Source organism: Cyprinus carpio, chromosome A14 (assembly GCF_018340385.1).
Source record: "Cyprinus carpio isolate SPL01 chromosome A14, ASM1834038v1, whole genome shotgun sequence".
Classification (NCBI taxonomy): domain Eukaryota; kingdom Metazoa; phylum Chordata; class Actinopteri; order Cypriniformes; family Cyprinidae; genus Cyprinus; species Cyprinus carpio.
This window is the reverse complement of record NC_056585.1, coordinates 18331594-18358996: the sequence shown is the minus strand read 5'-3', so window position 1 is coordinate 18358996 and position 27403 is coordinate 18331594. Positions and strand designations below refer to the sequence as shown.

General features: G+C 36.5%; 3 protein-coding genes across 5 annotated transcripts in view; all 3 read right to left on the bottom strand.

Moving 5' to 3' along the window:
* Nucleotides 1–12763, bottom strand: part of drp2 (dystrophin related protein 2) — a 122315-nt gene extending 109552 nt beyond the window's left edge. For 2 of the 3 annotated variants that reach the window (XM_042770121.1, XM_042770129.1), the window contains exon 1: nucleotides 11943–12763. In XM_042770121.1, the coding sequence (XP_042626055.1) occupies nucleotides 11943–12087 (145 nt within the window). In that variant the 5' untranslated portion in view covers nucleotides 12088–12763. The remainder of the gene's footprint in view (nucleotides 1–11942) is intronic. The other variant, XM_042770123.1, reaches the window with a different exon arrangement.
* A 123-nt stretch (nucleotides 12764–12886) lies between these two features.
* On the bottom strand, nucleotides 12887–22609 carry LOC109101498 (centromere protein I-like). The gene is made up of 20 exons (XM_042770130.1): nucleotides 22305–22609; nucleotides 21939–22076; nucleotides 21635–21753; nucleotides 21050–21157; nucleotides 20862–20910; nucleotides 20705–20751; nucleotides 20490–20579; nucleotides 20270–20401; nucleotides 19614–19739; nucleotides 18448–18568; nucleotides 18218–18312; nucleotides 17872–17989; nucleotides 17530–17594; nucleotides 17129–17238; nucleotides 16058–16193; nucleotides 15751–15875; nucleotides 14776–14824; nucleotides 14069–14287; nucleotides 13596–13637; nucleotides 12887–13470 (listed from the first exon to the last, which is right to left on the bottom strand). Exons 1-20 carry the CDS (start codon nucleotides 22465–22467, stop codon nucleotides 13330–13332), a joined length of 2193 nt encoding a protein of 730 aa, XP_042626064.1. The 5' UTR covers nucleotides 22468–22609; the 3' UTR covers nucleotides 12887–13329.
* Nucleotides 22610–24831: 2222 nt separating this feature from the next.
* LOC109101499 (transmembrane protein 35) lies at nucleotides 24832–26945 on the bottom strand. Its single transcript, XM_019114859.2, has 2 exons — nucleotides 26701–26945; nucleotides 24832–25875 (listed from the first exon to the last, which is right to left on the bottom strand). The coding sequence occupies exons 1-2, from the start codon at nucleotides 26935–26937 to the stop codon at nucleotides 25513–25515; spliced, it is 600 nt and encodes a 199-aa protein (XP_018970404.2). The 5' UTR covers nucleotides 26938–26945; the 3' UTR covers nucleotides 24832–25512.
* Nucleotides 26946–27403: the final 458 nt, after the last annotated feature.

The window sequence follows — 27403 nt, the reverse complement described above, 5'->3', positions numbered from 1 at the left end:
AAACTAGAGGAACATCAACAGCAGTCATAAACACCCCTTTGTTAATGGAGCAGGAGCTCATTTCAGCCAGTTCAGTCACATTTTGGATTGTATAAAATGGATTTTCGGACTGAGTCAGACAATAGTAGGGTAAAATGATAAACTGTGTCTGGAAGCTATGGATTATGTTTAATTCATTATGCTTAGCTAGGGGCATATTGGTAATTTCAAAGCCTTTGTGTTGGGTTGATTATTAGAATGCACCTGTTCATCAGTCACATTTAACTCTATACTAATCAGCATACTCAAAGACAATAAAGGCCATCCATGCATGCTAATTGAATCACAAAATGATACATTTAATTGAGCTGATCTGTAACAATATTGCCGGATGCATCAAAGCAGAATAAATGAAGGTAAAAGAGGCATTTGTGGTTAATGACTTCTTATTATTTGGTAACAAGCCTTTATTTATTCATCCGAACACGTTTCACTGAACCTTCCTCAATGAATGTTGCCCTATTAGACCACAACACAGGTCAGCAAAACTTCCTTCCTTTAAAACCACATATAGCCCTAAAGCAGATTCCACAAAAAACATTTTTGAAGCCGGTCCTCAGAGTCCATCTAAGGAAATTCCATTAATATGGTTCAGAGTCTCCTGTGAACTGGTCTTTGGAGGATGTTCCAAGTCTGTAAACTCACTTCCTCTTTGAATGAAAACTCAACTGTCCTCTGGCACACACCTGACCGGTTACAAATACTCAAATGAGTCAAATTGCAACAATGCATGAACACACACACTAAAAAAAAGCTTCACTGACTTATTTAAATCTAAATCTGGTCTGCATTTGAGAGTTACATGGAACTAGCTCTGTTAAGTCTCTATATAGAGTATTAATGTAAGAAAGACACTGGGTATGCTGCTGACGGCCTGAAGATAACTTTTGATGTTGAGGCTCAATCAAAAACTGATGTGATGGGAGCAGAGGGAATGCAGTATGGGAACAAGCCAGCCATTATAACATTGAAAAATACCTGCTGTGAACAAACATTGAAGGATTATTGAATGTAGTGCTTTTCCACCAATACTTTTGCCATCCATTACAGCTTAAGCATCAGATGCCCCGGTATCAATCCTCCGATAAAACCAATTCCAATGGGGAAACGTGTCATTTATGAGAGTCATTTGCATTTAAATTCAGATCAAGGATTGAGGATGTCAAGCTGGAAGGCTATGAAACAGCAAATGAAACTTCAATTGACTGGGAAAACTGTTACACACAATATCAGATGATGATCAGATCTGCTTGAAGAGGCAAGGTGATAATAACAGACGAGGAAATGTAATGGATATTGAACTTACTGGAATTGTGATTGGGACTTGATTATCTTGGGGAGACAGTCTCTATCCAGGTTTAATATGCAGACGCCGTCAATTTTATCTGACAGTTGGAATGAGAGCAATGTTGTGGATGGTCAGTCATGTAGAGTGAATCGTGTATATGATGTTTGCCAAGGCTTAGTTAATAAATTCCCTCCTCATAAATATTCATTAAGTGCACTTACCAACCGGTTCTGAATCTAATTAACACCATCAAGCATTGGTTAAATAGATAAAACTGATAACTGTTCCAATCCTTATGAAGACTAGGCCTATTCAAGATTGTTCAAAAAAACAAATAATTTGGCAGCCGACAATTATGACTGTGTTTAAGTCAGAAAAAAGAATTTCATCCAATCTGGACTAGTGGTATTAACTATTGTTAATTGTATGCAAGACAATCATTTCAGGAGGAACTGTCATAGTGAACAAATTTGCCTTCAGCTCAAATACTGTGCCAGTTTTAACAAGATTACAGTGAGTGGATTATACAACTATGTGGCATTCTTAAATCTGACACCTCTGTCACAGATGTGAAGCGTAAGCAGGGATCGTCTTCATAAAAATGGCATGTTTAATGTCACTGCTATATATTAAATAGGCTTTAAAAAGAAATACACAATGTGAGCGAACATTAAAGAAGATCAAATGGGCACAGACACTTTTTGCCTGTAGCATCTCAGCAGTAAGACCTGGTAAGCGCAAGTAACTTAATACAGTTTAACTGAATCATGTAAGGACAAAGGCATGCTACACTACATTAGAGACACTTTGCCTACTGCCCTAAAAATAGAGTCTTTCATAGAGGACATAACAAATTAGAGTTTGTCCGCTGGAGGCAAAACACATCTCGTATAGCTCGCTCGTATATGCCTATAGTGTAGTTATGAGCCAGGTTAACATTAATTCGCATTTCTATGACTCATCGTATTCCTCATCGAAACAGATCAGGAAAGGGAGAAAGAGAGCACTCAGAGGAGATCAGCTCTAAAAATAAAAAGGATAAGGCATGATTAGCATATACTTCCTGCCCCCTTACTTATGCCGGTGTCTCAACAGACAGGAGGCAGCAGATTGTTTCAAATCTCCGGCCTCTCCGGAGCACCACAGGCTGTGGAAATCACAAGCATGTCCTTCACGCCATTAGCACTGTGACCTCAACAGTGTTAGATCAGATATTGGGTGCGAAACTAGTGGGGAAGAGGAGGGCTTTAGCACGTGTCATTGAGGTGCCTGGTTTTAAACTGTCCTCGATCGTTCGTGGATGTTTAAAAAGGTCAAAGCCAATCCGGCAAAAAAGGTCATGCTTTGACACAATCACACAGCTGAATCATTTTGGATCTGGTCTGTTGAATGGCTTGCAGGCTGTTTAGAATTGAAAACTTTAGGTTAGATAAGGGAGAAGGTCAAATCATCGTGCCCTGTTAGATACTATAGTTTTAACAAGAACGCTATCTGGAAAGATAACAATCTTATAATTTCTCAGACAGTTAGATTAGCCTGAGGAATACGTTTGGACCTTTGTGAGCGCATCGTTTCCATAGGAACATAACATTTAACAGTCATCAGTGCTCTCAAAATGAAGCAACAGACGTAATCAAAAAGCAGAAAATTATGAGAGACAGATGATAAATGAGCAGCTGACAACAACTGTTAACAGACATAACAAAATCATCTTAAATCGGATCTATTTCAGCTGTATGAATTTAATATATAAAATAATTTAAAAAAAACTTTTAAAATGTAAAAAAAAAAATCATACTTACATAATAACATTATTATGATTATTATGATTTTGATGATAATGATTATTATTAATAGCTAATAATAAAAGTAATAATAATAAATGAAATGCTTATATTGCTAACACATTATTATCATTAAAATAAAAGCAATAATAATAATAAAATTGAAAAGTGAATAATGCTAATATGCTTAATATTATAATTAATATTATTTATAATAATAATAATAATAATAATGTTTTAGCATTATTAACTTTATTTATTATTATTACTATTATTATTATTAGCTAATAAGAACAACAGCTAAAATTCAGTTCTTTTACAGACATCTTCAATGATATACTGCCAAACATTTCAATGAGTCAAATGAAATTTCACCTGCAGCTATAATTTATTCCCCTTTTGTGTCTTTAGTACTGCAGAACAGTGAGGAAATTTTATCTAAAATATGGAAGAACAATTTGAACAGTGTTTTAAGCATCACAGCGCCCCAGAGAGATGGCAAGCAAATGGACTGCATTAATAACCCACCAATAACAAAGACAAAAAACAGATGCTGCAGGCAAAACGAAAATATCTGCCCTCAGTTTCTTGTAATAGTTATAAATGGTAATTTTTGTAATGAAGATCAAATGCTGTAAAGAGTCACAGCTGAATTAAAACAGTACAACTAAATAAAATCATGCATTCATTCTCAAAACGATGCTTGCCTTCACATGCTGTCACAACTGATGCGGAGGAAACTGCCAGGTTTAAGACTCTGGCAGGCAAGCTGCCTCTGAACAAAAGGTTTTGCACATGCTAATTAAAGAAGAAAGAAAAACTTCTTGCCTGTAGAGGTTTATCTGTCCTCCAAATCAAAGAATAAACAACATCTTGATAGGAAATAATCTGAAACCATTCCCTTTTAATGAATGCCACCTCTCCCTTCCCATTCCAGCCGAGAAACTAAACAATGTAATGACATACACCACTAATGAAGAACATTCTCCAATGCAGACTCCAAATAAAATCAGACAGAATTAATTACAGTGAGGCAGACTGACCTTTTCAGCTTGATAAATCATAAAGCAATGTTAGGCCTGTGGACATAGAATGTCTGGCTTTGATAAACAATATCCTACCTCCTGTATTGACCCGAGAAAAGTGTGGCACAGATATTACCAAACTAAGTTCTGACTGAAAGCGACTGTCTATCCCAGGTCTCTAAAGCATTTTCTTTCTGGACCCATCATATATTTCATCAATTAAGCTATTTTTTCCAATCATAATGCAGTCCATCATTCCATCTTGAGTCCTAACAACCTTTCTTTGGGGAAACGCACCCCACAGCTTTGAAAAGAGTCTTTTAAATCCATTTCTAAAGCAGCTGCATGTTCTGTATACCTCCTTATAATGAATTCCACATTTCAATCACAAACCTATTCAGAGAAATCATGATTGACTGGAGTGGGAAAGAGATTGGGCACTTGACAGTTGCCAAAGAAAGTTTTTACCAATCCAGAAGTAAAATCGAGCACAAATCTTTCATAACCAATTTTTGATATGATGTTAAAACTTGATCTTTAAATGTCAACTATATAGGGATGTTTATTTCTTGCTTGATGTTAATAACAAGGTTTTACTATCTACCAAGAAGGCAGCTTATAAAGGGGTCATGAACTGAGAAATCAAAATTCCCTTGATCTTTTCACATATAAGAGGTCATTGTATTATAAAAACATGCTGTAAGTGTCAGAACTTTCGCATTAGTCTAAAAATAGCTTATATTGAAGCCAATCTGCCAAAACAACAGGTTGTGGAACACCGCCTCCACCTGAAGATGATCAACGCCTGCTTCTACATCACTGCCTGTTTAGCCCCACCCACCGACACATGTAGTAGGTAAATAACGAGAGAGGCGAACGCAGGTCCAAACAGAAACCAAATGATAAAGATGCTCCGAAGACAACAGGACTGTGGAAAAACAGTCTTTGCATTGTCTTCCTTCTGATCCCAACATTAGGAAAGAGTGGATGAATTTTATTTTAATGAAGTTCCAGACCACGTCAGTAAGAACTTGCTCCTTTGTTCACTTAATTTTATTGCGAATTCATTTAGAAACAAGGCACAATTCGCCGCAGGATTTTCAGAAAGACTGAAACTAAAAGTAACTTTTTATTATGTGGTCACTATTGCTTTGTCTGTTATTATAGATCGTTTGATATGTACTGAGTATTCATATGTTTTTAACATAAATCACAGAAGCATCCATCTATGAAAAACTGCAAAACTGTTAGCCAATTATACCAGTGAGAGTTTAGCTCCTAGTTAACTGATTAACTGGAGTTGTGTTGATTACTTATGGATTGCAATGTTTTTATCAGTTGTTTGTCATTCTGACAGCACCCATTCACTCTGATGTGATATACACATCTAAAATGTCTATATTTTTTTTTACCGCAAACATACAATTATGCACTGGTGAGTGATAAAGCCACACTACCAAAAGCAATTATATTTACTTCCTTTTCCTGCCAGAAAAAAGTAAATATGAACTCCAACAAACCTGTGTTAACAAATCTGTGCACATGACCAAAAAAAGTGCAATGCCCCTTAACCTGAATACAAAGCAAACATAAGGTAAGTACATTCATAATTGTTGATGATTATAATTAGCACACATTAGCTTACACAATACTTGGTGGACTGGCCATTTCAAAACATTCACACCCATTAAGATAAATACAAAAGCTGCTAAGACCGCAGTGTATTTAAATGGTAGCTACTGTGCTTTCCAGGGGGGAAAAAAACATGCAGAGATGGTCAAACATAGAAATTTGCTAAATGCATGGAGCCATTAAGACAAATTAAATGGAATGCACTGCAGCAGTCCGCTCTAATGCACTAATGTTATTGATTGCAAGTTATGGTACCAGTTTGAGTCACAGTCTGTAACAATATCACACAATATGGTAAGAGAAGAGTGCTGCAATCTGATAAACCATCTCTAAAAGCCTCTCCAATGCCAGTCTAATGCTGTTTTCTCAACCACTGATGCATAATTGGGTATTTGTAGTAATATAAAAGTAGCTCTGTGTACAGGAGGTGAGGATTTCTCATCAGAAAACCAACTAAACTTTGGCTGCGTCTTATTTACTATAATCTGCATAAAAGTTTGGGGACTCCACTAAATATGACTCAGCTACCAGCAGATTAAAACACGGTATACAGCTGGTGTTGTCAATGTTATTGTTTACGGTATTTGAAATAAAATAGAATTTGATTAGATGAAAAAGTTAAACTTAAAAATCTTGGAAACGCTTTACAAAATTAGGTTCCACTTGATAATACATTAGTTACCATGACATAACATAAATACAAAGGGTTTATTAATCTTTGTTAATGTTATTATTTACTAATACATTATTAAAAATTAAAAGTTGTATCTGTTAACATTATTCATTGGACCTGAGCTAAAATTATGACAAAAAAATTATAAATAGCGTAACAAATTAATTGCTCACTATTAGTTAATTTTAGTTAACACATTAACTAACACATTTGATTAACTAATTGGATATATTTTTAAGCACAAACCAATTTTTTTTAATGTTGCTTTAACAATTTGCTGAAGTACTAAAATTACTAACTAAATTAAAACCAAAATAAAAATTAAAGCTATGTAGAAGCATTTAAAAAAAAAGTTTAAAAAAATAAATAAATAAATATCAAAATTAAAAATAAAATAAAAAATGAAATGAAATTGAATAATATAAAAAAAAATCTGAAAACGTTATTAAATATTTTAATAGTATATAAAAAAAAAAAAAAAACACATTTATTGTAGTTGATAAAAAGTGCAGGGCCATCATGAAATATGCATTATTATTATTATTATTATTATTATTATTATTATTATTATTATTATTATTATTATTATTAAGCAATAATAAAATAACAGAGGCTGTAGAAGACATCCCAACATTCGCAGTAAAAAAAATGTAGTGAGTAGCCAATACTTACATTTTATAGTGCATTCTGTGATGTTTTCAGTGCACTGGGTCAATTTTAACAATGGAATTCCCTGGGCAGTGTACTTTATACTGAACTGGAGAAATTATAGTCAGACTGCACAAATTGCAGCCAAAAACACTCTACTCATTACACTTTAAAATTTTAATGTAATTGAGCAATTAAAAAGTTCAGTCAAAACACAACCGCCAACAACACCTGTGTCAGCAGTTACTACTATCTGTTCCAAATTCCATCTGTCCTTTGTCAGCGATAAAAAAAAATTAGAAACTATAAATATTTATTTAAGGAGGTTACACTGCATTCTCGTCTAATCTCCCACGGCGTGCCAGCGTGTCTGACAAAACAGGAGAGCAAAGGTACATTCATCAATGACAGGGATGAAGAAATACTGCAGTCTCTCACTCAGCCACAGAAGCATCAGGCTGATAGACTTTGCTGGATGCCTGATATCTTCTCTGAGCACACATCTTTAATACTGAGACAGTGGTCTCTCACTCCATAAACAAGTGGGCAGATAAAAGAGAAAGAGTGACCAGGATTCAAGCACAGTCACCCAATCGAAAACTTACCCTTTATTCAACTTTGGCCTTAAATGAAATTGTCACCATTCACTTTCATGTTATGGAAATTAGCAGCTTGGATATTGTGCCATAAGTAATACATTTTTTTAAATCGTCCCTGCTTTCTACATAATGTCATTGTACGCTATATGGGGTCTGATTTTGTTTTGCAGGAAAAAAAATCCACAAAAATTAAGCAGAACAACTGTCTTCAACTCTGATAATAAATGTTTCTTGACCACCAAATGAGCTTATTGGAATGATTTCTGAAGGATCATGTTACACTGAAGACTGGAGTAATGGCTGCTGAAAAATTCAGCTTTTCCATCAATAAAATACATTTTAATATATATTGAAATATAAAACAATTATTTTAAATTAATACCTCACAATACTACTGCTTTTTCTGTATTTTTGATCTAATAATTGCAAACTTGGGGAGCATGAGATACTTATATATCTTATAGTACTTACACAGTCAATAAAAGTCATTTAAAATAAATAGTTAATTAGCAGATGCTTTTATCCAAAGTGAATTAGCTTTATATGAGGTGCAATGGTGATAACTCATGGCTTGCACCATACAGGGATCGATTCAACATAGTTCTGATCACCAGCCCAGAATCCACTACACCAGCCTCACAAAATGTGTGTTTTGTTTTGCATTTCTTTCTCCAACACACACACACATTCAAACTACTTAAAATAATAGAGAACAGGCTTTGGGCATCACCTTTGCAATTTTACGCTACATCTTGCTGCAAGTGGTGGAGACGAACATAGTGTCCCCTTATCAATCCATATTAAGGGCACCTTCTGAGTTTCAGTCTGAGCTGGTTTTCGGGAGCCTTGTGCATGAGGCCATGCGGTGCAAGACAGTAAATAAAACACATAAATGTGCCACTGCAGACAACCAGCAGACACTAGGCCTTTCAATGTTAATAGGAGAGCATTGGTTACCCGAGTTTAAATAATGGCCTCCTGCTTCTATCTCTGGGGTCAGGTACCCTAGGTGACTGAATTTATGGAGTTAGCAAATTGCTTTTCTATTCTCATTCTTTGCGCCTCTTTCTGTCTGCTCATCCTTTCTTTCAACTCAGAGCGTGGATGATGGAAAGGAACAGGGGGGTGATTGGCCTGTTTTTCTGAAACAGAGAGCAGGACGTGTCTCAAGGCCAGGGGAAAGCACAGAAAGACACTCATCAAAGGCACAACTCTGCCGACACGTTCCATTACCTAGACGTTTCTCACAGCGGTGAGGCTGCTGCCAGTCAAGAGTGATTGTGATGACTGAGTACGTGACTCCGCTTTTCAACTCTGTGGGCTCAGAGCTGTATTTGCCGTTTCCCTTGACTACCGGTTCATATATCCTATCACGACTAAGGCAAACCCAGGCTGTGGGATTGCTGGCAAAACATCAAAAGCCAGACTGAGATAAACAAGATTACAAATTTATATAACCAACATAATATGGTCCATACCTAAGGAACTCGCAAGACTCAAAGAAACTAGACAGATTTGTTTATCACAGTCTTGGCAAGGCACTGTATTGATACTCATCAAACATTCTAGTAAGGGGTTTGTTCAAGTCCCATAACTTGTTCTTAATGCTATTCTTTTCTGCCTTGCAAGCACTGGCATTTCCTTCAGGAAATGCAAATCTAGTTTATTTAAAACGTATTGGATTATGGCACGCAGAACCTTCAAACTGAACTTTTAATACACTCAAGAAAGTTCCTCTCTTGCTGAATCTGTGTCGCCATAACTCCTGACATTTTTAGATCACCAAAAAAATAAATAAATAAATAAATAAAAAACAAGGTAAATTCCCCTGGTAGTTCTTTCTGTACAAGATGCTGTCTGAGTAAATAAATAATGTAGTCCAAAAGTACATGCTGATGATGTGCAGAGGGAAAACAAATCACCAAGAAAATGAGTTACAATTCAAAGGTTTAGTGGCAAGCACTGTACCAATAAATGTTCTTGTCAAAACACAATGGTCTCATCAGAAAACACTTGCTGTTCATCACATATTCACAATGACGACTGCAAGTGAGGGAATGGACATGCATGATCTGGGGAAGAACAAACAAAGAAAGAGGACTGTGACAGATAAATGTTGAATGATTGGTAAATGTATTTTCAGATTAAACAAAATAATTGAAAGTTCATAATTCCTGCAGTCTGAGACAAACGAATTTCCATTCCGAGTCATTCGTGATAACTGCAGTAGTATTTTCAAAAACCTTTTATTGAGATTGCCAGAGAAGATTTTCAATTGGAAGTCAAGTATCAATCCTTAGAATTAAAGACTCAGACAAATCATATTTACTTGTGTACAAAAATCTAAGCCTTTCTAGCCTCCATGAAGAGCATAACCAGAGAAATTTACAATCAATCACTATAGCAATTTCAGTGACTTTGTCTTTGACGTTTCCCAAGTTTTCCCAGGCCTAGAAATAACAAATTTAAAATCCCTATATTCCCAGGTTTTCCATGTTCTAGAACTCTGAACATAAAAAATGGTGACAACAAGGAAAAGGGTGAATGTGCATGATCTAGAAAGGAAAAGGGAGAGGGGTTTGAACAGGCGGAGAGGATTGTGACAGTGGCATAAGCTTTGAATGACTTGTGTGAATAACAAAGAGGATGAGCTGATAACTCAGACTGATGACTCTTGATCATTTCAGCAGGATCAGTGTCTAACACTCAGATAGTGATAGACACTTATTATGTTTCCTCTTGTTGTGGCTGTTCAGCATGAACTGCCACCAGCTCCAAATGCTGTCAGCGTTTCAAAGAACTTCAAAGCAAGAATAACAATAGTGCTTTTAAAGAAGCTTCAACCTCATATTACACTACTGTGCCACAACATTGAAAATTTATGAACGTGATTCGGAGACCAAAATGTCAAAACCCACACACATTTCATTTTCAAAATGTGAAGCACTGTCTGCCTGGAAAGAAGAGAGGAGGGAAATCAGACTTAATTTTAGTAATTACACAGAACAAAAAGAAATGCGTCTAGAAACATTTCCAGTAGCTGTGAGCAACAACATTTGTCAAAAAGTTCTATGCTTGTGAACTGTGTTCTTCTTTAAAACTTATTCAAGAAAAAAAATGATTCCTATGAACTGGTTTTTAGTGGAATCAAAAACATACGGTGCGTCTAGTTGTCTGATTACCAAAGGAACGAATCTTATGTGGAACGAATGAATCATATGAGCTGTTTTTTACTACTAGGCCTATATAAAAACATACACCGTGACTAAACTAAAATAGCACGAGACTGTTTTCTGCACCAGCCTACTATTAATACTGAATCTACAGCTGAAGCACAACAGTGTAGACCGAAAGAATGAATCATATGAGTCGGTCCTTTTAGTGAATCAAAACCAAATAGCGTGCTGTGTCCAGTCTGACACCTGAGTGACTCTTTTGTCCAGGTTCATTTTATTGAATTAAAAACCCTTAAGAAATGGAAAGGTTATTGAATTAATCCGACTCTTTAACATAGAAAAAAAACTTAAATATTTCACTTAAAATAAAGACTACTAAGTTGTACTTTAAAGTCGTTAGATTTAATCAAAAACACAACGAGTTTTGTTACTGTTATAATATGCGGCATTTCGTGGATAAATGTTAGGCCTACTATGTACTTTTACTTAATATATAGCTCCTTCCAATTATTTGATTGCATTGTTCTTTAAAAATAAGTCTACGTAAACACCTTTGCAAGAACTGTATTTTTCCTGATAAATTAGACCTGTTCTGTTGAAATCCGAAATGATCTCGTATGCCAAACGACTGCTGAGGGCAATGCAATGGGAATTGCGTGTTTCCCCCTCCGAATATTTCTTCCACGAAAGTACTAAAAAGAACGTATAATGAAACAGGAATCGATAAGAAGAGGAACCAGAAGACTGCCGTTCCTACAGGTTACACAGACATGCTTAAATCAGCTCAAAGTCAAAATTGAAGCGTCACTTGCTAGATATTTTTCTTAATAGAGCATCGGAGATGATAAACCACAAGATCTGCTACACTGGCTTGACGTGTCTCAACCGGTAAGACAAGAAAGGCAGTTCACATCAGGCCTTTCTTTATGCCAGCGATCGAGGAGTTTGCATTAATAATAATAACGGACATCACTAGCTTAATTTATCTCCAGTCTCTAAACTGAAACTTAAAAAGGCTTCGCGTGAACGCAACGGTTCTAACCATCACGGAACACTTGTCAAGTACAGCGAGTCCTACCTTTTGCTTTAAAAGGTGAGAAACTGACAAAGTGGAGCACTTCAGATTTCCATTTTACACGGACGCTCAGATGAAAAGAGGAAAGCTGCGGGATGAGTGGAGAAGTGATGATCGAGCAGCCGGCGATGAACGAATAATCTCTCATGCATGAACAAGGACATCAGCTGAGCAAGCTAGATCGCGTAGGTCAGCGCTCGTAGAATTCATCGTTTTGAAGTTCTGCACCTGCCTTAATTCATGATAACGCTGTAGCTGTAATCCCGGAGGTGTGATTGAATTCTTTCACTCCAGATGAAGTTTGCTGGACGGCATCGTGACGCGCTCGCGCAGAAAACAGCACGAACCAGAGAGGGGACCCATCGTCGCGAGGCATCTCCAGAGCCCATAAACACGAAGATGTGTCACGCAGAGTGGAAGGCGCTCACACTTATGAGACGGCTGTAAACCGTAAAGCCACAGACCTTTGCTCACAGCCTCACACTGCCTTGATGCTGAAATTTCCTATGATGCACTTGGACCAAGTTACCTAGGGGAGGCTTACAGTGTTTCTGTGAAAAACAATGGTCTTTATGGATTTTTAAAAAACCCTTTAAAGGGTTTGATTTAGTGAGCAGCAGAATGTTTATCCTTTGCATTGAAACTACATTAAATCTAGTTTGAGGTCTTTGAGCAAAATGGCTTATTGTGTATGTTGAATTAAATAACCATTTCTAACAATTCATATTTTTAAATGATAGATTTATCAGTACAACCCGCCTTTTTGAATAATTAAAAACAGATCTCTTGTGTGAATTACTTTTAAAATAACAACTATACTCAGTCATATATCATACAGAATCTCTAAATCAATGCAATTTAGCTGGTCCAGTTTAATGTACAGTTAATAATTTAAAAAAATTAAAATGAAAAAAGGGGCAAAAAAACCTGCACCATACTGCTTTACCTCATGCTGGATCTGAGAACAAAGGATTTATTTTAATGTCTGACCAATCAAAAATACATAGCTGCATTAGGTTCACAGGAATAATAAACAAGACTATTCATCAATCTTTGATCACCAGTTTTAAATCATTAAATATAATAGGATTTTGTATTTTAGATGGCAGTTAAAGCAGTCATACTTATGTTTTTTGTTGTTGTTGTTTAAATATTAAGGCTTTAATCACAATGTTTTAGTTCTGTTTTCTGTGCACAAAAGATAAAAAGCAAAAAGGGGCTAAAAATATACACAACACTAGAAAAGACTGGAAAGTAAGAAAATGGCTTGTAATGTACATTTAGTATTTACAGTTATGCAAGTGGTTCCTTTCTGCCCTCTAATGGAGGATGACTATAAAATATATACATGTTTTATTAACCCCACTGACACCTGGACTTCCTGCCAGCATCAAGGCTGACTTGTGGGCTGCCTGTCATCTTGACTACTCAATCCAGAGCTGTGGCCAGTGTTGGTCTGAATAAAATTGTTGAGACCATCAAAGCCTTGATTAAAGAGAAACTCCATATACCAGTTCCAGTACTTCCCGGTCTGCAAACATGAAAAGAACAGTTACTGTGATGAATATTGAAACAGGATATGACCGAGTAACAACAAGCTCTCATGTTGATCTAAAATAAGGTTTTAATAAAAAAGAGATGATATAACGTTAGTACCTTTATGGAACCGAGATCCACGTTCTTCCTCTCTGGCCAACACTGATAAAGAGAACACATAAATATTCATTGTTCTCCCCTTGCTTTAAATCTCAGTAGTACACTGCTGAATGTTGCAGTCGGACCAAAAAAGGTACTTGTATTATTAAAGATAATGAAAACTCCAGTCTCATAGAGTTTCCATGAATAATAAAATGTGATTCTGTATTAATGGATCCTCTATAAAAGATACATTAATACTACATTTATCTCCTTGTCATATAACTCCACCTAAAGTTATTAGTGAAAAGTGGAGGATGCACGGTCCCTGGTATTGACACACAAGGCTTTACACGATGTAAAATAATCATCTAATTATCTTGAGCAGCTAAGTCCCTTTCCTTCACTCCAAATGAGATGACAGTCAAACATCACTGTACTGTTACAAGATCTTGTGCTTTTAAATGTCACTAGTGTGGCAATATCTCACTCACCCTCTGATGAAATTCGATGGCATAGCTGAAAAGCGCTGGATGGTGGATGAGGTCGAAACGGCACCAGGGTTCTGGCACTTTGCTCAAAGAGATGAGATCCTTGTCAATCTCAATGTCTGAACCAGGGATGCACCACCAGGAGTTCCACATGGAGTTAACCATTGCTTGAAGGTTCCGATTAAATTCCTTGTATGTGTTTCTGCTAATGTGGAATGTTTGCTGTAATGTAAGAAAATACTAAACATGAAATTAAACGAAAAAAGACAAGATCTGTCAAAACACATTTTAAGCTTAATGAAATGTGTATATTTAGATTCAAAGTGCCTGGTCCCACTAAAGAGATCTAATGGGTTACAGAGTGAGACGAGAATCACCTTGCGAGTTAATAAAAATCTTTGCCCATATATTTTAAATAACAAAAGTGCAATGCTGTCACCAAATTATTTGGTCATATCATTTACTGCAATTTCAGTGCCATGATTTGTCTCACTGAGATTCAATCAAGAAGACTCCTTTCATCTCCAGCAGGTAAGGTGAGGATTACAGCAATGGCCTCCAGGAGCTTCATTGTAAATTCTTAAAAGCGTGAAGGTTGTTCTAATTTACCCATCCTGAGTAAATTATTCAGAAACAAAACCTCTTGCATACGCACAGTTGGCATTTCATGACTTTGCTGTGTTAATTTTACGACACTGTATGCTCATTACCTCTCTCTGTTGCTCTTGTTTCTTAGCCAAGGTCAGATTCTTCCGGTACCTGAGAAAAGGAAACAACAACAGGATTTTATTAATAAAGTTAGCATATTATACTATAATTAATTATGTTCTATTAAAATAAAAGAGGGGACATGAAATTGTTAGGTCAGATTTACACTACAAGTTTGGGGTCAGAACATTAATACTATTATTCAGCAGTGATGCTGAATGAATATCAATGCTACTTTTGAGCTTTTGAGAAATCTGAGAAAATGTGAGAGAATTAGTTAATACTGGTACTTTGTGTAGAACATGAATATTCTGGTTATATTCCACTTATTTGGAAATATGGATTTTCCAGTTTGACTCTTCCCTCAACATGTTTAAGCCAATGACAACAACACACTTAAACAAAAAACCTAGAAAGCAAGTGGGCAAAAATATCGGTCTGTTCTTCACACAATTGTTCCTCACAAGTTCTCATATGGCTTTTGTGGTTGTCTTTTTTGGAGCTTTGCACTATAAATCCACTTTCATTGTATGGAGAGCAGTAGCTTGGATATTCTTCTTCTTAAACATCTTAATTTCTGTTTCAAATGGCATGATGGTGAGTAAATGACAGACTTGTGAATTTTGGATGAACTATTCCTTTAAAGCCTTTGTGTGCCGAAGCAGATGAAAGGATCTTCATACTTCATTTCATCTATTGCTTACAGGCATTGCCATAGCAATGTAATGCATTTGAAGGTTCAGGCTGTTGCCCTCAGGTTTAGCCAGCAGCACACACAGGTCCCAGCACACACTGCTATGGGAACTGCACATGCGATGAAGAGGAACTTACCTTTGCCCAGCTCACTCACCCAAAAGTAGTTCCAGAAGATGCCTTTAATCTGGCATGGCCAGGCTAACATCTCAAACAGAAAATCTCCAGGATTGACCAGAGTGATAAACTGACCCATGAAGCTTATTATAGCTCTCATATAATACCTGTACATGATGTAACCAAGTCGATCCACGCTGACTGAGTCTGTGGCAAAGAGAGCTGGGTAGAAAACCCCAGCTGGAGGCATGATGATCAGAGGCAAGCTGTACTTCAGAAACATGTCACACACCTAGACAAGAGGAGAGAAAAATTACCGTATTAGCACAAAGAGATTAACATCAGTGTTTGTTGTACTAAATCTACTAGACTCAAATCATGTCACAAATTTTAGTGAAACTCAGGCAGGAACTTCAGTTGATGTCACTTTGCCAAGAACATCACGTTAATTAAGTTAATCATAGCTGAGTGTACCGTCTCATAGAAAGCAAGTGTCTGGTTGAGTAAAAGAACATGGCAGTTCTCCAGACGGAGTCCCTCAGATGCCAGCAATCCCACAAAGCGAACCAGCTCCATAACTGAGTCCATGAAGCCAGACAAGGTCATAGTCCTAGGAAGAACTGTGTGTTATTCTTTTCACTCACTTTTTTGAAAGCATACACAAACTAACATGTGAAAAATTAGTTTTCCAGGCAGAACATACTATATTTCTCCAGGAGAGAAGAATAAATTAGTTTTAAATCACACCTAGTACACACCAGATGTGTCTTTGTGCTATGCTTGGCACCCACACAATTCACATAGCACAGAGACCCAAAGCAAAAAAGGGAATAATGGGTGTATGGCACACCGGCACAGTCAAACAGGGATTTGCCCTTGATCATAATTTCTCCTTCAGCTGTGCTCTTCAGTAATGTAATAAAAAAAAATAACCAAATCAGCAGCTAGAGAGAAGCAATACACGACAGGCGAGGGAAAAAATCCACCGCACTTCATTACACACCATTCCACAGAACACTTTTAGGGTAAACGAGGTTCAGATGGAGCCCGACCACAGGAGCAGTTCATTGATCTCTTTTAAATATAAAATATAAAGAAACCCGCTGTGTCAAACCTCAAGCGAGACTTTTAAGAGTACAATCGCTGGAGTCTGGTACCATTTCTTCAGATTATTACTGCAATGTTTCCCAAAACAGTGAGTTTTTGACAGAGTCATTAAAAACTCTCAGGGCTCGGTAAACTGCAAGTCACTTTAAAGACAACAGCATTTGCATATTATTTAAATTCTATAAAGCAACATGTTTCCAAGAATATTCAGCTGGAAATAATGCTGGGATTGTAATCAGGATTTGATTGGACCATTAGAATTGAAATATTTTTGGCGTTAATATTATTTTCTCTGCCTACATGGCCTTGGTTACACTAACAAAAATAAAAGTTGTTTATTTTTATGTTGTTTTTGAAAACTTGATTACTAATAAATTGTGCAAAATAAGACTAGGGATTATTATTAAACTAAATACTAGCCTTAATACATATACTCACATGGTGCTGTTGCTGTTAAGACTGATGTCCAAACCGCCCTCCAATGCGCTGACCGAATGCCATGTCAGCCACTTAACCAGCATGCTATTCAGACACTCGATGATACTACACTGTGAGGAGGACAATGTGAAAATGCATAAGGTTAAAATGATAAAATGCATAAAATGATAAGGTTGAAAAAGAAAAAAAATCAAACCCTGCTTTCAATTGCTGTGAGCTTAATCACAACACCACTCAAACAACATCAAAGAAACTGTAACGAGGTTACAACTTTGTGTAGAAAGAATAATTCACTTATGTCTGAACTTTTTAAGCATTCATTGACAATCTGGACCACATGGCCATGCTCGTGCTTGATACAAACAAACAGAAAGGAAGAAAAACAACAATACCATACAAACCTTGAAAAATACTGTGGAGGTAAAATAAAGTTGCTTCAGTGGCTCAAAGAGAAGTTTATGCATGTCTATAGACAAAGAAAAGAAACATTAAGTTATAGTTTTACTTACATGAATTCTGTATGGACCAATAAAATGATTAAGACGGCAACATATGATGTCTGATCAACAAACAATGTAGAAATGCCATTATCATTAGAGGTAAAGACTCCCCATCTTTTAGAATGCTACCTGCTTTTCACAAAAGAAAAAAATTCACTAAATCAGCAAATGCAAAAAGTTACAAGAACAGATGTTTTTTTCTTGAATTCCTCTGGTTGCAGCAGAGGTAATTAGGACACCTACAGAAGCTTGGCATCAAGGGGATGTCACTTAGAAGATCCAGGATCTGCGGCCGGAGCAGACAGCCGTCCCACACACTCAGAAACTTATAAAGAAAACTCTCCGTACTGGAGAATCCCTCCTGAGAAAATTTTGAAAATACAAACCCTGTTAACAGGGGATTTTTACAAGTGGAGAGATCATACAGGAATGCAGAAGAGAAAGAAAGTAAGGCAGAAAAATGATTGATAGATGTCCTGGGGTTTGTGATATAAACTGCCATATGTTTCTGATATTAAACATCCAGCCTTGAGGCTGCCAAGGTTAATTTCATATTGGGTAATATTTGTCTTCTGTTGCTTGATCGTACCTGCAGGAACTGCTGTGAAAAGAGGATGGTGCTCAGAAAGCGACAGGCTTCAGAAGTGTTGTCAGAACTCCCATCCACAGGACATAGTAAAAACTCTGCCCAAAACATACAAGAATAAACTGCATTATGATACTGAACTGAAATTTAAATGGGAACTATAAAGGCAGGGAGGGACTAGAGAACTTTAGATAAGCCTGAAAAGGATTAGTATTATGACATGGAAAATGTACCCTCTTGCAACGAGTGTCCAAGCCAAAAGTTAAGGCGCAGGGAGGCAGATTCATCCTGTACACAGTCCAGATAGTGCAGAGCCAGAGCTGATCCCAGAAGTGAACCCATCTGGGCAGGCAGCTGAAAACAAGTTATGACTTTAAAATTACGCAGAAATATGCTATACAACATGCATCTGCACAACATAGAGACAGTATATCATAACAAGAGCTGTCAAAACAGCTGGAGGCAAATAAACCAATTCAGTCATACTTCTGGCTCCTTTGAGACCTGTACTGAAACTGACAGTTTAATACAACAGTTTTTATCACTCTTTTCAAAAACTGTAATTTGTGTCAGTCTGCAATCAGCCGCCACACAATATGGGAATTCAACAAATAAATAAATAAAACAGAGTGACAGATTGACAACAGACATGGCTGAGTCTTTCTGTAATTAACAAGCAAATGTATCATTTATCTGAGAAACGACTGATTCTAATGATGGAGTTGCCATAGTGAGAAAGAATCAATGATCTTTCCCCATGGCCACAAATGAGCTGTTTTTTTCCACATGACTGAATGAATGAATTTTTCTTTCCCAGTCCTTTCCTGCTGCAGACTGCAAAATCACTCTAAAAATTGGTGCAGAAACACTGTGACGATATTCATTTTTTGCAGAATGAAGCATAAATGTTCTTTAAAAAGAGATTTAAAAAGGCTTATCAGGTTAGTGGATCCATCAAGTAGACAATTTGCAAGGTTTCACTGGATTCTGTAAATATTTTATTACTTGTCAATTTAGAATGTAATATATTGTTTAGTACTTACAGAGATGACAGTGTTGATGAACATTAAACAAATCAAAGACTTAATTTTACATCCAATAAGTTTGACTACTGTGAAAGATTCTGCTTTAATATTGATGAGATTGCAGACTTAATGACATGCTCATTGATCAATCTTGTGAAGGCTTGGCTCCACCAAGTGGCCAAACCTCAGTAGTGCAGATGTGTTTTGGTTTACTCATCAGATCGGGCAATTGTGATGAATATTATTATTTGTATTTAAAGACCCAAGAAATCCATATTCAATTTGATTGCCCAATGTCTTAAACACAACTGGACCCAAATGCTTCATTCTACAGACAACGTATATTGTGAGTGAAAGAAAAAGATGTGCATTACCTCTATATTGTGAATGTTCTCCAGTAGCTCTCTGAAGGAACGGAGCTCCTGCAGGCAGAACACCTTCTTGTTGGAGTTGCTGTTGAACGCCGAGCTCAAGGGAGGTATTGCTAGGTGATGTAGTTTCTATGGACATTAGATACATTCAGTTTATAGATTAAAAATAAAAGACTTTGACATTTTCTTTTTGTCCCCAATTCATATAATTTCAGAGCATAAAAACTTTAAGTCTAGAATATACAAGGACAGTTTTTTGCCCCGATTTCCAGTCTGGAGAATTCAACACTAGCTGCCGAAAGTCAACTAGTGCCAATTTTAAAACACATACGTTACACCTGAATATGCCTACTTCCATACGTAGGAGGAAAAAAACAGTATGTGAAAAGAGTATGTCTGAATTCATAGTATTCATAAACCAGTAGGCAAATCTGGATGACCTACTATTTCTGGCGAGATTTTGAAGTGTGCATCTGTTAACAACAATTTGAAAGACTGGTAGCATGTGATGCTGCCTGTGTCATTGTGTTTGATGCCCAGCTTTTAGGCAAGCCCTAATGTTTTAAAATCTGTTAAAATTTGTTATGTTTATTACAGCCCTTATTTAACAGTGTGTGTTCTGTCAAGCTCTTTACAGTATTACACAGATGACATCTTACCCTCTTTCTAGTGGACGGCTTCTCTTTCACATCCAGGCTAAGGCTCTGGTCAACTAAAACAGCACCCTTGTTTTTCCTCTGCACAGCACTCAGAGCTACTTTCCAGGTGGAATTGTGATTCTTGAATCCAGTCTAGGAAAAGAAAAAAAAAACAGTCTAAGAATCAGAAACACCTTGCAGAAGAACAAAGTTCTGCTAGAGAAGTAATAAATACACTAACCCTCACTCTTGATGGAAGAGAGAGTGTCACTAGGTCTGGGCGGAACACTTTGTAGAGCGCTAGAAGTTGGGTGAGAAATGGTTGTCTGCCCTAATAAGAAAGAGGGAGAAACACAAAGTACTTGTGAATTGAAATGTATGCAATTAAAAGAAACATTCTCTGCCACTACAGTTAGTCTACATTTATATTGAGGTGTTTATTTTGATAGTCTTTACCATTTTAGCCTGAATATCCAACAGTTTCCTGACTCTGTACGGGTGAACTATGAAAGTGGGGGAAAAATAATAATAATCAGAATAACAAGCAAATAACATCATGTACTATTACATCACACACACACAAAAGAATTCAATCAATTAGTCAACAGCTCACCATGTTCCCTCATGGTTAAAAGGTACAACAAGTGGCAAATAAATGGGCACTGGAAGAAAAAAAAAACAGCACAGTAAATTAACATGAAAATAAATAAAAAAAAATATGCAATTATAAAATATAAGCCAGTATACTTACGACATAGACATTTTCTAAATTAAAAGATGCATTTGCAGAGCACAACTAACCAGATTTTCTTCTGTCACAAAGCTGAAAATGAAGCCATAAATGGATCTCAAGTTGTCTTTGCAGTCAATCAGGTCAAAAACAGTGAGTACCCAGCGGACAAAGAGTACTTAAAAGAAAAAAATGTTACTAAGAGAGTGAATTGAATGTTTAAAATGGCAATGAAATTGAAGCAATGACAGATTTTGTTCTTTCATATTGTGACATACATTTATAGTATAAAAGATTATTAAAAAAGAAAAACACAATTGGAGATTTGGGTGATGCACACAGAAATGGAGTTAGACAAATGTGAGCCTGTAGGGACAGGTTTAAGCAGACTAAATAATTGTCAAAGCCATGAAAGCATAACCAAATAGAAGTCTGTCATTCCACCCTGAGTCTGAAACATGATATTTTGATTCAAATATAAATTATTAAATAAAAACACCTAATTAAAAATTAAATAAGGTAAAAAATAATAAAATCTATAACATGTATTTAGAAAATAGATTACTTTTCATTTTCAACTTTAATTTTGAGACCTACAAAGCAAAAGTAAATAACAGGCATTCCACCAATGACCAGGTACAATCGACAGCCCTTACCTGTGCATTCATTGGCATCTTCCCTACACATAGCCACGACACCCCCTTCACAATAGCCTCCTGCGGGACCACTGTGGCAGGGATGAGAAACTTCAGCACCCGGGCACAGTTCCCGGTTCCTGTTGGACAAACTGAATTTAATCATCTGCGCCATAAACGACTGAAGCCATGTAGGAAAATTAGGATGAGATACTGCTGATATGTTAGATTGTGACCTAATTGCTATAATGTATCTCATGGTGAATTCCTGCTAATGTAAACAAATACAGCTGAAGAAATCTGTGCATCCCCTAATTGTATTTACCTGCATTGAGGCTTAAAGCCAAGTCCAGTAGCACTGTGATGACCTCTGAAGGAAGACCCTTACTGAGAGCCACTGTCTCCACCACCAACATATTCCTCTCCAGCTCATCATTCCCCCTGACTACTGTGCCAGCTTCCACTGTAACATACAAAAATACATGATATTATGACTATAAGATGTGATACAGTATCTGATGACGACACCCTCACACAGATAAACAAAAGACCTAACAGCCTTGAAGAGTAATTGTCAGAGGAACAAAAATAAAAGAACTGAAATAATAACGAATTAAATAAAAATGCGTTCTTACTATTAACTTTAACGCTCTAAAGTTGTTTTTGTAATACGTTTCTATGCTGCACTTACCCTGAGACAAATACTTCACCGCGAGACCAAAGGGATCCGCCTCGCCTTTTCGCTTTTCTTTTTCTGCCAAACGCAAACTTCTGTTGTTCGCAGAGGAGGCAGAGGAGTCTATTTCTCCGGACGGGTCGGAGCCTAACCCCGCCAGGTTAGATAAATCGGCCATTTTTCGCTACATTATATTATTATTTGCTATCTGTCGCGTGTTTGTCTCGGTCGCTGAAGTAACGCATTCAAACCAAACGCCAAATCTGCCGCGACCGTTTGGACATGCGCACTCGATCACTTCCTGTACGAACTGAAAGCGGAACAGCTTTACAGTAGCTATATTATAATATAAAGGGCTTATTAATATATGATTGTATTTTAGAATTGACTTTTTTTTTCATTGAATTTGTAATTTCCATTTATCATTGTTAATGTGTTAAAAATATAAACAATTGTGTACAGTTTTAAATAGTAACAATGCAAACTAGATTCACCCGCAAATAAATACCACGGGAAGTTCCACGCGTGTAGATATTTTATACGGATAATATTTTACACGTGTTTACTATGGCTTAGAGAAATTCCTCTAAGGGGTGTTTTTTGGCTTAAAAAGGCTTATATTCATAAAAGGCCGCAATCTCTGTAAATTACATAATTATCATCATCATCTTAATTAATATTTGTTATTATTTTTATTGCAAATATAAACAATGATAACTGTGGATGACAGTTTTATTTACATATATATATATATATATATATATATATATATATATATATATATATATATATATATATATATATATATATATATATATATATATATATAAACGAAGAAGTACATCAAACTGCATGACATTCAACAGATCATTATACAATTTCACAGGTTTGACACTTTTTTGTTGTTGACTTTTTTAGTGTCATAGTTAAGTAGTTAAAGTCACAAAGAAATTATTTAAATTTGGTAATGTTGAAGAAAATGTACATTTATAAATATATTTAACCAATAACTACATTTCCTATATATTCTATGTTATAATTGCAATGAGAAAAATAAGAATTTATATCACACATGGTTAAATCAATGCCTAAATTGGATATTATTATTATTATTTGTATTATTTCCAATGTATAACTGGTAGACTACTACTGAGCACTACTGATCCACTCTTCTACTTCATGTGATGTTTTATGGTGGTTTGCAAACCAACGTAGAAAGTGCATGTCTGCCACCTATTGGAGTGCGTGTGCAACGGCAAAGTGGTTGAAAAACGAATTAAAATATACATTATAACAGAAGAATATCAGACCAAATTTTGAGACAAGAAGATACTGAGTTGACTATATTTGATTAATAGATATGTTGGTATTAAAAGGTAAGAACTGTAAAAGAAAAAAGGGCACAGTGGTACTACTGTGTGAGGATACTACAATGAAGAATATACTACACGTGCAGTACACTTTAAATATTTCTTTTGGTGGACTGGAAATCGTTTTTTGTGAGGATAATTGTTTTTTGAGGATATTTGTTGTTTGTAAAACTGGTTAACATTGCATTGAGCTTAAATGGGGGAAGTTGTGACCTAATGGTTAGAGAGTTTGACTCCTAACCCTAAGGTTGTGGGTTCGAGTCTCAGGCCGGCAATACCATGACTGAGGTGCCCTTGAGCAAGGCACTGAACCACCAACTGCTCCCTGGGCACTGCAGCATAAATGGCTGCCCACTGCTCTGGGTGTGTGTTCATGGTGTGTGTGTGCACTTTGGATGGGTTAAAAGCAGAGCACAAATTCTGAGTATGGGTCACCATACTTGGCTGTATGTCACGTCACTCACTATTTATATACTGAATAGCATGTATGCTGCAACATTTATTAGCATATATATGGTTGACTAATTTACAGTCTGTTTTGGACAAGAATATGCTGATGGTAACATATTCTATTCATATTCAAATTTGTTTCGTAAAATGTGTGCAAGACATAAAAATCATAAGTGATGATTTTAATACTGTCACCAAACTCCATGATAAACTGCATAGAGGTTTTATTGTTAGAATCTGCATGCACAAACATCAGTTTATTCCCTCACTGTCAAGAGTGTAATATGACCCATTCTGTGTAAACTAAGAATGCACCATTCATGAACTAGCTTGGCATTCTGGTAAAGGTTTAGAGACAGGCCATGTTCTCTGTTAGGTAATTTTATGCAGTTACCAACAGCAAATTATCAGTATACATTCAAACATTTCAGATAAGTTTCTCAATTCTACTCCCTCCAGCACTGTGCATTTTGAATGTTTCACTTATTTAACACACCTGATTCATTTCATCAGTTTATTAGCAGTGATGCATAACCTGAATCAAGTGTGTAAAATTAGTAAGACACTTCAAGTGATCAGTGGAGGGTTTTCAGGAACAGTATAAAGGAACAAATTGATCTAAAGAAAATAAAACACAAAAACAATTTTATATTTCATCTATGTAAGAATAAAACAATGTGGTAGTTCTTTGTCTCAAAAGGAGAAAGCAACCATAAGCAGAATCCAAGGATACGATTTTTATTGGACTGTGTATTTCAAACTCAAACTAGAAAATCAAATGTGATAAAAGAAACAAAGTAATATTATTATATGTAAAATAAGAAATAATAGATACAGTAAGATTAATAATATCTAGAACTTATGTGTAACTCATATTTGATGGCTCTAACAGATTTTGAGGCAACAGAAAAGCTACCGTCTGCCATCTGACTCTAACCTTTTAACAAACGATATACAGCATTTCTTTAAAAAAATCAATGGTTTTGTACAGTATTCACTAACAGTAGTTCAAAAAGTAAATAAAACATCACACAAATTGTTGACATTTGAAGTTACCTGTATCACAGCGTAATCTTAAAAGTGGTGTTTAGGATATTGTTCAATGCAAGGCAAAAAACAATAATAATAAATACAGCAGGAATTAACAGTATTTTAATCTTTTGTTGCAAAATCACAGCCAAAACAGTTCCCACAATAGTGATTATCTAAACTGAATTTTTGTATTTTAAGCTTTACAGGTGAGACATGAGGTAAAGGTAACACAAGATCTGATTTTCAGGCTGCTGATATGTAGCTGTGGGACATAAATCACCTTTTGGGTCAGCTGTCTTTTTTTACTGGGCATCTTCTCCTATCCAGAGAAACAGATCTGCTGCTAGGCGCTCTTTGTGAAATTTGTGGAGCTAAGAAACTTTGACTTTGTTCTTTTCCTGGGCAGTGATCTGCTCTTCCCGTCTCTCCTCCCTCTCAGGCCGGTCCTCACCCTGCCGAGCAATGAGCAGCCGACACGTCAGCAAAATACCAAATACCAGGGCATGGGCATAGCGTTTCAGAGGATCTCCAACTAGCTGGTGGAAGAAAAGCACCGCCAGCATGACCAGCAGCAGAATAAAGTTGGCCACGTCTTTTGGTCTCCCTGGCACAAGGGTCAGAACGATTCCACACCCCACCTCAAGAGTACCAATAATCTTGCGTAGAAGTACAGAAGAAACGCCGATTTTTTTCAATGCTGGAAGGGCCTTTGCATAACTCTTGTAAGCTCTTTTCTGGAAAGAGAACGTAAACATGAAATGTACAATTCTGTCAAGAATACTTAACATGAATACATATATAAGAACACATGTAACCATGTATTATGTTCACTGCAAAAATCACTGATGAAATGATATACATTTATATATACAGATAGATAGATAGATAGATAGATAGATGCAAATGCTTGATGAGTTTTTTTATTATTATTATTTAAATGCAATTTTTATGCTTTTTGTATTATTTTAATGCTCACATTGACCCAACTGTATTGCATTGAACTGTACTGTAATTTATTATATATATTATACATGAATGTGTCTCTGACATCAGCACAGCAGCTGCTGCACCTGCAGACGGAAGATAGAATTTGCTGGAAAGCGGCGCCATTGCTTTATCAGGAGCTGCTTCAAAAGGATTGTTTTAGAACGATATAACAAAATAATCATCACACGTCATTTCTTCTTCTGTTTGTCATACAGATGGTGCGCATTGTGATGTCATAATTGACCTACGGTAATGAAACAATGTTGCGGCTGTGCACAGAATGCGCTGTTCAGCTGCTCGAATTGTGTTCAGTCGTTTTACATAATTCGACTCATAATCGGGAATCTAACTATGCCGTTCTTATATCTTAGATTATAGATGGAATTAAACGGACCTTAACCTATATTCACCTCCACAGCCAATACGAAGAATTAAATTATATTGCACAAGCGCACCAACAGCACTAGCGGACGTTTTATAGAAAATGCACAAACTGCCCGTCACTTTCGCCCACCCCCTCCTAAAACAAAGCATTTGCTTATTATGGATGCTGCTAATTGACGATCACTTACCATTTCACTGTATGCATCTTTGCTCAACCTTGGTGTGAGTTTAATTGTGCCCATGAACACGAAGAACAGACCCAGTGCAAATGAAAGGGCGACAATGGTTATTGTTCTTGGCGAGGCCATGTTCGGTAAAGTCTCCTTTCGATTGGCATCCGTTGTCCCGTTCCAGCTTTCTTCACTGTCCTGCTGAAGATGCTGAAGGGGGAAGGGCTTGATGAATACAGTCAAATATGGCTGCATGTCATTCCGCTTCAGTACTAGGAAGCACCATGAGAGGGCGCTGCGGTTGATCAATGTCATGGAAGCAGTGTAACACTAGGGGGCGTTAGAAAACTTACAAAGAGACCGCAGGAGGTTCAGAAAAACAAGCGGTAACCTCGCTCTCTCTCGTGATGCCATATAATTTTCCTTCTTCGTATTGGACGTTGGAAGTGAATAAGAACGACATAGTTAGATTCCTGATTATGAGTCGAATTATGTAAAACGATTGAACACAATTCGAGCAGTTGAACAGCGCATTCTGTGCACAGCCGCACTCGAACCCAACACTATTTGGTACCTGAAGGAAAATCGCTTTACTGTGTAGGCTATTTAGCCATTCTTAATATTATTTTAATTTATATTTCTTAATAATTATTTAAAAATACAAATGGCATTAAATTACCTATGCAGATGGTCCAATTAAATATTTCCTTTTGTTTTTCAG